The 14,535-nt window shown below is 37.9% G+C and overlaps 1 protein-coding gene across 1 annotated transcript in view; it reads right to left on the bottom strand.

The window, feature by feature from the left end:
• Window positions 1-6,127: 6,127 nt before the first annotated feature.
• The window catches only part of LOC131069636 (derlin-1), a 34,336-nt gene continuing 25,928 nt past the window's right edge, over window positions 6,128-14,535 (bottom strand). Inside the window, exon 7 of the mRNA XM_059207093.1 lies at window positions 6,128-6,470. Coding sequence (XP_059063076.1) covers window positions 6,359-6,470 — 112 coding nt within the window. The 3' untranslated portion in view covers window positions 6,128-6,358. The remainder of the gene's footprint in view (window positions 6,471-14,535) is intronic.

Below are 14,535 nucleotides of genomic sequence, written 5' to 3'. Positions count from 1 at the left end.
CTCCCACCTTGGCAATTGCTCCTTTCTGAGCCACAATCAGCTGCAGCAAAAATTATCATATTTTTTAAGGAATGAGAACTTTTTCTACATATAGGATGTTTGGCAAATATTTCCAGCTAAACAAGAAATATGTGTATATTAGACTAAATATAAGTGGTTTCTATTGAGCCACTGTTAACTGCAGTGAAAATTTTTAAAGGATGTAAATTTATTTCTCTGTATTTTATGTTTGAAAATCTTTTTAGGCGACAGAAAATTATTTCTGTATACTTTATGTTTTAGAAAATCATTCTTGTGATGGAATTGTATTTCATGTTTTCAAAACTTCTGAAATGCATTGAATAAACTTTATTAATATAAAATTTAACACATATATTTAAATTATGGTTTACCATTTTTTACTGCAAAATCTGATTATCAAGATAGGCAATATGTCTGTTCGAGTCTGCTTAATAGATAAATTATTACCTAAACAGAAGCTTGTTGGCACTTTTGTATTTTGTTATTTGGTTTCTAACTTTCTTCCTTATACATGTCTGCATAATGTAATGTAAAGCCACAGCTTGTTTCTATTTTCAATGACAATATGGCATCATAGCCATAATGAGATATGCTAGTTTGAATCGAAGGAGAAACTTGGTTGTAGTTATTTGTCAATTTATCAAGCCTTGTGCAATTTTTTTTCTGGAAAGCTGAGGAGATCCTCAAAATGATATGCTATTGTGTAGGTTTGAGAGAAACATAAAGAGATTGAAAACATTTTCGAGGGGTTACAAGAAAGTTAATTTGATAACTTCTGATTGGTGAGAGATTTTAGGTGGAATATTGCCAAATTGGCTATTTTAGTGTATCAAAATGATTGGTGGGTGTATTCTGATCTTTGCATTTTTGGTTTATAGAACTACAAATCTTAGATTATCAAATTTCTTTCTATGGATAGAGGTGGTATCAGATAAAAGCATCAACCACAAAAAATACGGAGAGTGCATTCAATGCGTGTAACAAATGCAATGTTTTTACTGTAATAAGATTAGACATTTTAAGAGAAATTACCAAAGAAGAAAGAGTGACATGAAAGGCTAGTGGAAACCTAGGCAAGCTAATGTTGCTGAAAATGTTAACGAGGACAAAGTCACAGGAAGATTTGCATTTGTTACATCATAGGAGCAATAAGTTGGTTCCACAATCTGGTTAGGTGATGATTGGATTCAACATATTTAATGACATGGTAATGTTCATGTCGCATTGACCACTATTGTTAGTTATTCATTGAATTTACAAGGCAACAAATGTATTATCCTGTCTCCCATGATGACAAAGTGAATGGGATTGGAATTGACAAAAAGGGATATCACAAAATTGTTGATCCCAGAACAGCAAATCTTCATGCATTAGCATGCTAGAGAATATATTGTACCTCATACAGGGTGTTGATTATGATATGCTACTACTTTGCACGTATTTGAACCTGGCACATATAATGAAGCCAAAGGAAAGGCTGAATGGGAATATGACAACTGTAAATACAGTTTGTGAGGTAATTTGGTTGTATTATCAACTGATTTTTCACAAAAAATTAGAAAAAATAAAATTTAGCCATATAACAAATTTTCCAAAAATCCACCAAAATTTCATTAATATTGTTTGTGCGTATTTACATAAGTAACCTGTTAACAAAAGAAATTACATTAAAAAAATCCCCAAAAAGACGTTGATAATTCTTTTTAACGAAATATATATATGTTACAATTAAATTCGTCCATAACCTCAAAAAATCCCAATTCCAATACGCATTCACATGCAGCTCCATACCTATTTTTTTAAGCTGCCTAGGATAAGTGGAGTTAAAGAAAAATTGGTCCCCTGAAATTCTATAAAAGTTGCTGAAATACAGACATTATTTTAAAATCCATCCATTCATTTACCGGCAAAAATAGTTTCTGCAGTTGCTGTTTAAACATTTGTTGCTTCTTCTTTTTTCACAAAATAGGAGTTTACTGCTTGCTACTTTCAACGAGCAAAACATTTTTTATTTTTTTTAAAATGGCTTACCTGCTCTCCATACAAAGCATTGATCCGTATAGTGGAAAGGCCTGTAGCAACAGCGGTCACAGCTATCACGACTTTGCGTCAATTGACGGAAACCCTTCAAAGATTCGTGCTCTTCTTCTCACATTATCTCCTTCCCATTTCAACTATTTTCCAGGGAAATAATTTCAGTCTACCCCACAACACAAAAGAAAATTTTTGATTTCATTTTACTCGACAGCCTGCCATGGTTTTGAGCGCCTCAATTTGCGTTGAGTAAATGCTAATATGTTACCATTTGATGTTTGTTAAACTACGGCGAATAATGAGTTTGAATATATGCTAAATTTGATCCGTTGGATTAGTTTTCTTTATTCCGTTAGGATTGGGCAGTTACTGCCTGGGACGAAAAATTAGATGCTGGAGAATTTTTCCCATCCCTGCAAATTTTTTCTGGCTTTTCGGGATTTTGTTATACTTAAAAGGTTGGGCAGAATATTTTTGCCTGGACATATTTTTTGACCTGGGAAACAATTGATGGTCTTTTCTTGACGATTTAATTTTTTATTATTTTTATTATTTAAAAAATTAAATATGGTATTCCAATGGAACGTATGTGTTTTGAATGGATACGGTGTTTTTTGACAGCAAATCTTTTCCCTTCAAAAGATTAGAAATTTTTTGTAGACCTTAAATCTATGATACAAAATGTTATTCATTCAAGTCACATTGTTCCAAGCCTTATAAGAGATTTAAGACCAAACCTAAGAATTTTTAGTCAAACCTTTTGTTGAATGTTGAGTCCTTTCATAATAATCTCTCAATTTGAAATCATTTGACTATGTCAACAGCAAATCATTCTGTCAAATTGTCTAAAATTGCATTGAAAGCCATATTTTATGTTCTATATCATGGAATTGAATTGTTGCATCAACATGTAAGAGGGGCAAGTGAATTCTATAGGAGGCATCATTTCATCTTTGAGGGGTTCAAGTCTATTATCCTATATAGTTTATAGTAATAAAAAATGTTATCAATATTACATAAAGCATACAAAATTACTCTTGAGTGTGTATTAAGAACTTATGAAATAGTCTACCTCTCTTTTCCTAACAAAAGAGTGAACCTCAATCTCATAAATTGATTGTTGTTTTGGGTGAATTTAATCTCTTCCACCCCTCACTATTTTGTGTATTATTAAGAGAGTTGTCTCCTTGGATAAGAGTGCCTACATCAATCCATAACATAACAAAGCAATACATATACATCAATTATTCTCAAATACTTTATTTTGCCTATTGAAACAAAATAATGATAATTAAATGTATACATTCATACAAATACTTGTGTTAGACACGTAAGGATAAAATTGCTATAGCAAAACTGACATCCAATTTTTCTCATAGACCAATAGGTGTGATAACTAAGCTCATCAACTAAATAAGTAATAATAGATTTAATTGAGAAACTCAAATACACAAACAATAATGTTAGATTTTACAAAATAAAAACTCAAAACATGCTACAATGTACCTTGGTAAAAACTTGTGTCACAACTAACACAACTAACACTAAGAAAAGGTATGTTGTACTATTGATGTCCACCAATTCAAAAAATTATTGCATTTCAAAATATGAACAACATTATTCTAAGTATAAACTAACTACTAGTTTAGTAAGATATATTAGAATTTTACCTTCAAAATAAATAAAACCATAAAACTTGCTAGAGGAATAATCCATTATGTACCACCCTGTGACATTAGACCTTGAAATATATAATGAATGCATAATTTAATTCAATCCTAAAATTGCAAATTAAATTAAACTTTTAAATATAAAATACTTTATAAATTCATACTAACATACCTATACATGATCACCAAATGAATTGTGTAATAGATCATCATTGATCGTCATACTATCTAGCTCACCACCCTCCATGCTCCCAATGCATCTACAATGATAGTGAGTGTACTCATGGGAGGTGACACCGTCTATGCTCTATGGATCATGGTCTCATCCTAGCATAAATGACAAGTTATAGCATAGGTGGGAGGAAAGAGCACTTTGATGGTCATTCTATCAATTATTTGTTTAATGAAAAGGTTTGGGCATAAAGGTGTCATGTTATATAAGGGTGTTTGTGAGGCTAGCAATAACATATAGAGTCTAGAACTCCATAGTCTCCTCGATGATTGGTGACATCATCATATGATGTATAGATTTTTGAGGAAGGGGTCTTCATTGAAGGTTTTCTATCCAATAAACTCCTAGTCTATTGGATATTACAAGGAGGTTGGTCAAAGATCATCTACTACCTATATGAAAAAGTGTAATGGCACCTCATGGTTATTACAAGACTTATACCAAAAATTATTATTCATATCAAGATGAACCAATGAATTGTTAATCTCTTCAAAGTCATTAAAGGGGTGAACTAGTTTTTGGATTAGTAAAATGATCATAAGTGTATATTGTCATTATATATTTATTCTTAACTTCTTTGTAAGATAACTTTGTCATATGAAATTGGTGAGAAGAATCTCTACAAGCTTTCCATTGATCAATTTGACTCATGATTGAGTCAACATACTTCATCACTTCTTCCAATAATGAAGCAACTAATGCATGGTGTGGGTTTCCTATAGATGCCTTCAATGATTAAGCTAATTTTGTTGGCACTATAATTTTTCAAATGCCCTAACAATTCCTCTTGGCTTTGCCTAGGGTCTAGGGGAAGTATAGGAGGAGATTAAGGTGATGCAAAATCTCTTCAAACATTTCGTGTATATTAAGTTCACAATTAGGATTTATATGAGCTAATATAAAAATAAGTAACAAATAAGAAATGCATTCAAAATAGTTAATTATTTTTAAAATGTGAACTTGATTTGATCAAAAATCATGATTTTTTTCTTGACTTACCTCTTATTTGACATGGCATTACTTAAAAACCGAGGATAGAGTTGAATCTTGCAAAACGCAATTGAGTTTTTCTTAGAAGACATGTTTTCCTCCCTCAATTGCGATTGTGAATAGTAGTAGGGTTTGTTTTATTTTTATGTTAACAAAAAGTGATCACATATTATGCTATACAAAACATGAGTGTGTCTCAAAGAGAAAAAACAAAGTCATGTTATGATTTAGTATTTACCAAGCCATAGCATGATCATGCTATTGTTGCTTCTCAATAACGTGACCATGTGTTGGCTTTATATTTACCAAGCCATAACATTGTCACATTATTGTTACTTTTCAATAATGTGATCACATTATCGGTCAGTGTAGGAAGTTACGTCCACTTTATGGTCAAAAAGTGTAATTTTTTTCCCTGATTTGTAGATTTTGCCACATTTGACCTAAAAATTTGAAGCACTTAAAGATTGATTCTTACCAATCAATCTAGTTTTCAAATATGATATTTATTTTAATAGCCAAATAATAGAAATTGACTTTCAAAAGAGATTTCTAAAAACCACTTTTTAACATCCAATTCTGGATTACATTTATAAACATCACGTGGATTAAAATTAAACTGTACTTACATTAGAATAAGACATAATTGCTATCAACATGAACAATGCATGCACCATCAATATCTCCAACTGACGGTTTAAGCCAGTATTCTAAAGGATGCCTGCTACGTTTTGAACCCAGGTCATTGTGCAGGACGGATCCAACATTACTGCTAGACTGCAAGAAAGCATCAGGATTTTCATATGCACAAAACACACCAGCTATAATGACATAAAACCATATCAAGTGGTCAAGAAAATATGTATGAAAAGGTAGTTTTGTAATAAAGGATTCATTCAAAATTTCAAACATAATTAGGAAATTTAAAATGCAATCATATCAACGGTGATATTAACTATGTAGGATTATTGCCATAAGAAATATGACTTGGTCTTTTGATTTAAAATTCAGCATAAACATCTTCAAACAGTTAATTACTAGCATTTGAAGTATACGGCTTAATAAAACTAGAAAGACGATGAAAACACATAACACGCTGCTGACAATACATGGATGTTTTGTAAACACATTTTTAAAACTCTAAAAAGGTATATTTAATACTAGCTAAATAATATAAATATTTATCGAACTACCAATGAATGCCTCTTTTTTTTTTTAAAGTTGAAGTTACATAATGATGTTCACTCTTTAACACAATGCAATATCTTATTCATTCATCTAATTTAATTGGATGTAACAGAAATATAATCAAGTGCTTCAGCATTGCCATAAAATGAAGCAAGAATGTACAAAATGCTAATTTTCAGATCACAAAATCTATTTTCCTTTGAGCACTGCCTTCTACAAAGGGCTATCGTCCAAGCCTGTAGCTTCTTCCTCTGAATACAGTGCCTGTTGTTGGTTCAGACTGAACGGGACTGCTTGCCTGAGGACCTACATTCCAAAGTGCAACTAACTTGTGTCTGCATTGTTTATCAAGGCCTTTTCAAAAGAGCAAATACAGATGAAATCTTTTTACAAACTACAACCAAAAGAAGCAGCAAAATTATTGTTTGTCTAAAATACTAAAAGGTTTATTATGCCAGCCGGGGAAGAAAACAAACTAATTTTTCTTTCAGATAAACATAAATAATAAAAATACATATATACTTCAAAAATCATACACATTGAGGTGAGAAGTGATGGATTAAAACAAAACCTGTGACCAATCATTTATTAGGGCCTTCAGGTAGTCAAACTAGGATTTTGAAATCAAACTTTCAGGCTTGGCCAGGACGCAGATTCACCATATAGTCAATCTGATTTGTTACTTGACCTGTATTGAAGAATAAATAGTAGCCTCCTCAAGGGGTTAAATAATTTATCTCATCTTAGAAGCTAGTGGAATCGTATTTGGAGGTTCCAAAATTTAACTTGGAACCCATGCATAGTCATATAACATATGAGATAATTCAAAAGATAGGTCCAGTAGTTTGTAAGATGAGAAAGAATACTAAGATCTTATATGACATGGGGGCATTGCACAGTCATATAACTCTGGAAGATGATCTCAGCTAAAACCAGTCTTCCATTGGGTCACGCCCCTACAGATTTTGCTGGCATTCTGGGAAAGTAGAGACTTGATGAGGACATCCTCTCCCTATCCCCCCATTCTGGTCTTTTTGAAAATTCTCTCACATCCCTTGACATCAGGGCATCCACCCACATGATGCACAAAATAACAGCAAAGAATACTAAGATCTTATATGACATGGGGGCATTGCAGAGTCATACAACTCTGGAAGATGATCTCAGCTAAAACCAGTCTTCCATTGGGTCACGCCCCTACAGATTTTGCTGGCATTCTGGGCACGTAGAGACTTGATGAGGACATCCTCTCCCTATCCCCCCATTCTGGTCTTTTTGAAAATTCTCTCACATCCCTTGACATCAGGGCATCCACCCACATGATGCACAAAATAACAGCATTTTTTTTAATATTCTAAAACAAATAAAACTCTACATTGGAGGCATCAACCAATGCCCCCAACTGAAAAGAACTTTTATAACATGTCCATTGTTGTTTCACATTCACCAAAGGAGAAGAGGAAAGAGTAGTTTCCAAGATATAGCTAAGAAGATAACTCCAATTTCTAAGCTTTTTGCTCAATACCTATGCATGATACATGATGCAATAATTCTATTTCAGCACTTCTCAATATAAATCATGTCTCATATTATGTCTATAATTATCGATCTATCAGATGGACTATGGAATCAATGAACTGTTATTATTTAGAAATTGCAATTTTGGTTTGTTTATGTTATTTTTGGGTCTTTTTATTTATTTGTATTTTTAAAAATTCAAATATCAATTCAATATATTATTTTAAGAGTTGTTCCCAGAAATGATTAAAAAAATTGCCATCCCCCCCCCCTACGTGCAAATTAGATGAAGTGAAGAAAGGAAATAATCATGTTTACAGTATGTTTAATTACCATCTCCAACTCAGTTCAGATGGATACAAAGAGCTCAAACCAATAAGATGTTCTTTCCACATTTCAATATATTTCTATTAAAATTAAATATTATAAAATTTAAACAGTTATGATTAATGTAGCATTATTGGTGCATTTCAAGATTTGACAAGAGAAAGATACTCTCAAACATGATATCTCTGCTGGTAAGGAATGCTGTTGAATTGTTGTCTAATAATTGGAAGACTTGCCAATCAGAGTCAAATATCATCTGCTGACATAATGGCATGTTGCAAAAACATATCTTGATATTTTCTACCAATTATCACAACTTCTGTATTGTTGGAAGGGAATTCAATCCTCCATTAGGTAACTCTTAAGAATAAAGTTATTACTGGCAGCTCCTGAAACATGATCAGTTTTCAAAGGTTTGTGGAAGAATCTGACCTCTGGGATGTCGAACACCAAACACGCAGAGGGCAGTAAAAAGTTTTTATCCGAAAGGCTAGATATATTCCTAGCCTCTACAACTTGGGCAAACTCTAATTTCATGCTCGGCTCAGAGGTGATGAATTCAGGTAATTGTGGGAGGATTTCCAGGGTGTTCAAGACAAGACAATTCCCCATCAGTGTGTATTGAAGGAGATTCCTAAACAAACTTTGATAAATGGAGGTGTAATGGAAGCAAAGGCGGTCTATGATTTTAGCCATTGGTATTGTGCATTGAAAGATGATTGCATTCGATTAGAAGAAACAATTAAGGTAATTCAGGATAGGTTCCTTGTAATGTCCCCTTTTGGGATTGCCCTGAATCTTGCCCTTGTAAATATCAAAGTCTGCTAATTTTCACCCTTATTAATTCTGATATTAGATATTGATCCATTGACTTTCTTGTCTTCTTTGATCTGTGATGTCCCCGATATAATTAAATAATAAATTTAAATACTTTATTGTAAGGCCCAAATTTAATAACAAATCTTTCGGGCCCTTTATTTAATTAGATTAGGCAAGTCTTAGTTTGGTCGTGTCGGCCCGTTTGTAACCCTTCGGGAAGTTTCCCGGAGCCCATATATATGGCCGAGTTAGTCTTTGTCATAGGTATGCAAATTTTGGTATTTTTCTCTTTGTGCGAATTCCTGTTGGAGTTCCGGTATCCGCCATTTCGGAGGTGAAAGACCCTCCCTATTTGGTATTTGCAGTTTCGGTGAGGTTCACCCCTCACCCTATTCTGTTCTGAGTACTTGTTCTGGATCTGGCAAATCTTGAATCTCATCATTGTTACTTTCTCCAGTTGCATATTTGTTAACCTGATTTACATGCATAAAGGATTCCTAATATTCAGAATTCATTACTCGATACGCTTGCGGGAGACTAACCCCTTCACAGGTTGAAGTCCACCGTACACCCCCCCCCCTTCACTATATGGTTATACTCTCTCCTCACCACCGTACAGCCTGCTTCCCACACAACTGTACAGCCCAATCTCACATTACCGTACGGCCTATCTTGGCACCACTGTACAGCCTCTTGACACTACTATACGGTCCTCTCTTGACAACCGTACACCCAATCTCATATTCACCGTACGGCCTCTACTCAACACCCGTACGGCCAGACCACCATACGCCTTTGCCTCCCTCGTTAGTACGGTCAGGGAACATTACAGTGGTATCAGAGCTGGTGATCTTGCCAGCCTGTCGAGTAGTGGATGCAAGTGTACACTAGGAGGTACCGTTCGGCCGACCGAATGGGGGAACCACAAGATCCTACAAGAGAAGTCATGGCACTATTAAGGGAGCTATCCAGGAGCCAAGCTCAGCTCAATGACACCATAGCCAAAGGGGAGCAACGACAACAAATCATGAAGGAAACCTTACGACAATTGGCCTTGGGAAAAACGAATGGAGAACAAAATGGGCAAGGCGACAATTCGATCACTGGAAGGTCAAACGTCCAATGCTCACATTCATGGCCGCTGATGTTGACTTTTCCTCAAAAATTAGAAGCGCCACGCGGGGAGCAAGAACCCACCTTTCAAGAGATTCAAGCACAGTTGAACCAAGATTGGAGGGATGCAAATCTCGAGGGGGACATATCCTTCAAGGATTATGCTGATCTCCGGATGAAATACTCGAGCGGCAGAAGTCGGGGCCACTATGGTCACTATAACAATGATATCAAGCAGAAGGTTGGCAAGATCAACCTATCATCCTTTGATGGGACCAGAGCAACCTCGACACGAGCTTGGGTTCAAAAAGCAGATATTTACTTCCAACTCAACCCAATGCCTAAAGATGAAGCTATCAAGTTTGCAGCACTTCACCTGAAAGGAGTCGCGCACGAATGGTGGCATCATGGGATGGTCACTCTCGGCCATGACCAGATAACTTCCTATGCCGACTTCACAGAGAAGCTCATAGATCGATTTGACAGGAAGGATCCAGAACTCAATTTCAAGGAGTTGACGCAACTAAAACAGTCAGGACCCGTGGACAGTTACATCACAGAATTCCAAAGACTATCCGTGTTGGTAACAAACATCTCGGAGCGGAGATTGGTGATCTTGTTCATGGACAGATTGATGGAACCACTAAAAGGTTAGGTGAAAGGGTTCAACCCCAGCACGCTCACGAAAGCAATCAAAAAGGCTCGTAACATGGCAACATCTTCCTCTTCCAGAAATTTTGCACATACCAAACCACCTTTTGTTCCGAAGGAGAAGGATAATAAACCCTTTCCGAAGAGGTCATCGCTCGATAAAGCCAAAAGATAGGAACTCAGAAGGAAGAAGCTTTGTTTCACCTGCAAGGAGCCATGGGAACCAGGACACCAATGTTTGGGCAAAGGAAAGATTCACTATATTGAAGTGATGTCCGATGGAGAAGAGGAGCATGAGGAAAGTGAACCACCAAGGGAATAATCTGTCGAAGAAACTAGCCTAGCGGAGAGAATCTCCACATTGGTACAGAGGGGAGGCATCATTGCCACATTGGCGGGTACCCCGAGGTGCAGTGTATTTAGGGTACGTGGTCCACTCCAAGGGCAACGAGTCCTTGTAATGCTCGACAGTGGGGCCTCGCTCAACTTCATAAACTCATCACTCGTCACCCGAAGGGGTTTGTGTACAAAGGAGCATGAAGGGTTCAATGCAAAGAAACGGGACTCGGACTCAGCTCAGACTCGACAAGGCCAAATCAGACTCGGACTCGGACTCGGGACTCGGAGTCAGACTCGGCTGGACTCGGGAAAGTGAAAAACTCAAGAAATTTAGAGATTTTTAAAGATTTAAAACTTGTTTCAAGCACCCTTTATTGAATACACCTTAAAGACACAATAACATCATCAAACTCGGCTCATTTGATTACATACACAAGTATACATCAATCACATAAGCATAAACGCAAATTGTAGCTAAAGGAAATAACAAACATAGATATATAAACATTGTCAAATGTATACAATATTACAAAACTCATGGAATAAAAAATCCATGTCATCGTATGATCATCATCAAATGTTTCATACAAATACCAAAGGTAAATACAACTACAAGCCTATGGCTCTGAGGAGCCAGCACGGCTGCACCCTTCGGCCCCGACCCCCTGCAAAGGTGTCTAAGGTAGGTCCCGGATGATTCGACAGCCATAGCTGCTCCCCGTGACACCATGCCATGCTCACCAATAATAGGAACATCTGTGTCACTATCTGCCTCTAAATCTCTTATCTGTGCTCGTTCTCTTCGCTCCTCCTCTACCATGGCTACAGTCTTAGGCTCTATATCTACCCGGTCGATCCAATTAGTGTTAGACTCGAAGGTTAAATTTTCCCAACTTCTATCGACGCAGTTTCCCCCCATATTTTTCGACGGGGGTTTGGGGACAGCACCCCCAAGGTGGGGTCAAGGGGCAACATTTTTCTATTGGCTGACATGTTGTAACTCTAATTTTTCTCATTCTCAGGCGGAGGTTGTAGTGAACAAAGACGAGACCATTCATTTTAAAAAAACTTTTTGAAATGTTTTTTTTTGTCATTTTATGTAACCCAGCCAGTAGCCGAGTTTCAGGAACTGGACTCCCCGAGTTTGGCAAGTTTTTGCCAAACTCGCCAACTCAGCCTCGCCAGACTCGGATGAGTCTGAGTCCGAGTCCCAGAGACTCGACGAGCATGTCTCGGACTCGGACTCGCCGAGTCTGGCGATTTTCGTTTCTCTGGTTCAATGTCAAGGTGGAAGGAGGCAATCTCCTATCATGCACTCACTTGGTTCCGCAACTGAGCATCACCATGGGAAATTACACCGTGACTGACGACTTCTTTGTAGTAGATCTGGATGACACGAATGTCATATTGGGCATTCAATGGATGGAGACCCTCGACCAGTACACCCAAAGCTTCAAAAGGATGGAGAGTTCTCATTCGAGGTGGATGGCAAGAAGGTGGTTCTCAGGGGAATGTTGAATGGCAGCCCGAGGGAGATTTCCGCCAAACGGATGGAAGCCATCTTCAGACATGATGTAGTATGGGCAGCACATTGCTTGATCTCGACAAAACCTATGAAAGAGCAACTGACTTACTACCAGGATGAGGAACTTCAGTCGATTTTGGATAAGCATAGTTTGGTTTTCACTGATATTCCACCTGGTATACCCCCACACCAAGGGTTTGAGCACACCATCGAGTTGGAGGAAGGAGCAAAACCCGTTATCATTACACTCTATCGCCACCCGAAGAAGTTCAAAGAAGAGATAGAGAAAACAATCCAGGAACTCCTTGATAAAGGATGGATCCGGCCCAGCTCTAGCCCCTTTGCATCCTTGTTGGTACTGGTGAAGAAGGACGGAATTCTCAGAATGTGTGTTAACTACCATGCACTGAACAAGAAGACTATCAAGAATAGATACCCCATTCCCAAGATCGATGAGCTATTGGACGAACTACATGGCGTAGTCTATTTCTCCAAGATTGATCTCTGCTCCGGCTACCATCAGATCTGTATGAGGGAGCAAGATGTGGAAAAGACAACCTTTCGTTGCCATTACGGACACTATGAGTTCTTGGTCATGTCGTTTGGATTAACCAATGCTCCGGCCACTTTTCAATCCTGCATGAACCACATCTTCAACAAGCAACTGCGTAAGTTCCTACTGGTATTCTTCGATGACATACTCATCTACAGCAAACCTAAAAGGAACATGTGGGACATTTGGATGAAGTATTGGGGATTATGGAATCACAATCATTGTATGGCAAAAGGTCCAAATGTCAATTTGGAATGACCGAGGTCCTATACTTGGGTCATGTCACCAGCGCCCAGGGGGTACAAGTTCACCAGGAGAAGATTCGGGCCATTTTGGATTGGCCTCCACCCAAGACTCTCGGAGCTACGTGGATTTTTTGGATTGTGCAGTTATTATAGAAGGTTTGTGAAAGGATTTTCACAGCTTGGGGCACCACTGACAGATCTGACAAAGAAAGGATCCTTCCATTGGAGTGCACAGGCGCAACAGACCTTCAACAAATTAAAAGAAGTTATGAGTACGTGTCCGGTTCTGGCACTACCAAACTTCACTCGCCCTTTCATCCTGGAGTGCGATGCCTCAGGAGAAGGCAGGCATTGGAGCGGTGTTGATGCAAGACCATCACCCCATTGCGTTCGAGAGTCGGAATCTCTCGGGAGTTGAGCGGTTGTACTCCATCTACGACAAGGAGATGCTCGCCATCATGCATGCACTAACAAAGTTTCGGCAGTACCTCATCGAGGCAAAGTTTGTTGTACGAACAGACCACAACAGCTTGCGATATTTCTTGGAGCACAGGGATCTGAATGAACGACAACAGAAGTGGGTAAGCAAAGTCCAGGCATTTGATTTCGACATTGAGCATGTGAAGGGCAACAATAACGTGGTAGCCGATGCCCTGTCTAGAAGGCCTGCCATATGTTCTTTATCCCAAATTTCGGCGGATTGGAAGTAACACCTGTTGGTTGAATACTCCAAGAATACTTTTGCCTGCGAACTGTTGGATGGTCAAGTGCAGGACCGATACAAGGTGGTTGACAACATCATTTACTACAAGGACAAAATTTATCTGGTATCCGAGTCCAAGATGAAGGAAAAGATTCTGAAGGAAATGCACGACTCTCCCTTGGTCGGACACCCGGGATACTTGAAAACCTACAGACAAATCCGAGAAAGGTTTTCCTGGAAGGGACTTAAGAATGATGTCCTGCAGCATGTGTGGGAATGCTCCACCTGTCAGTAGAACAAAACTGAGCACACCTTACCGGTCGGACTGCTGCAACCACTGTCGATCCCTAACCAAAAATGGGATAGCATCTGGATGGATTTCATTACTGGGCTTCCCAGAGTGCAAGGAAAGGATTGCATTATCGTCGTAGTTGACCGCTTGACCAAGTATGCTCATTTTTTTGCCATCCCCACAGGATACCAAGCAATTCAAGTGGCCGAGTTGTTCTTCCGTGAGGTATTCCGCTTACATGGTCTACCGCGAAACATAGTTAGTGACAGGGATTGCCGTTTTCTAAGTACCTTCTGGATGGAGTTATTTCGGTTG

Source organism: Cryptomeria japonica, chromosome 6 (assembly GCF_030272615.1).
Source record: "Cryptomeria japonica chromosome 6, Sugi_1.0, whole genome shotgun sequence".
In the NCBI taxonomy this organism is placed as follows: domain Eukaryota; kingdom Viridiplantae; phylum Streptophyta; class Pinopsida; order Cupressales; family Cupressaceae; genus Cryptomeria; species Cryptomeria japonica.
Note: the sequence above shows the minus strand (reverse complement) of the source record. Positions and strands in the feature narration are given on the sequence as shown.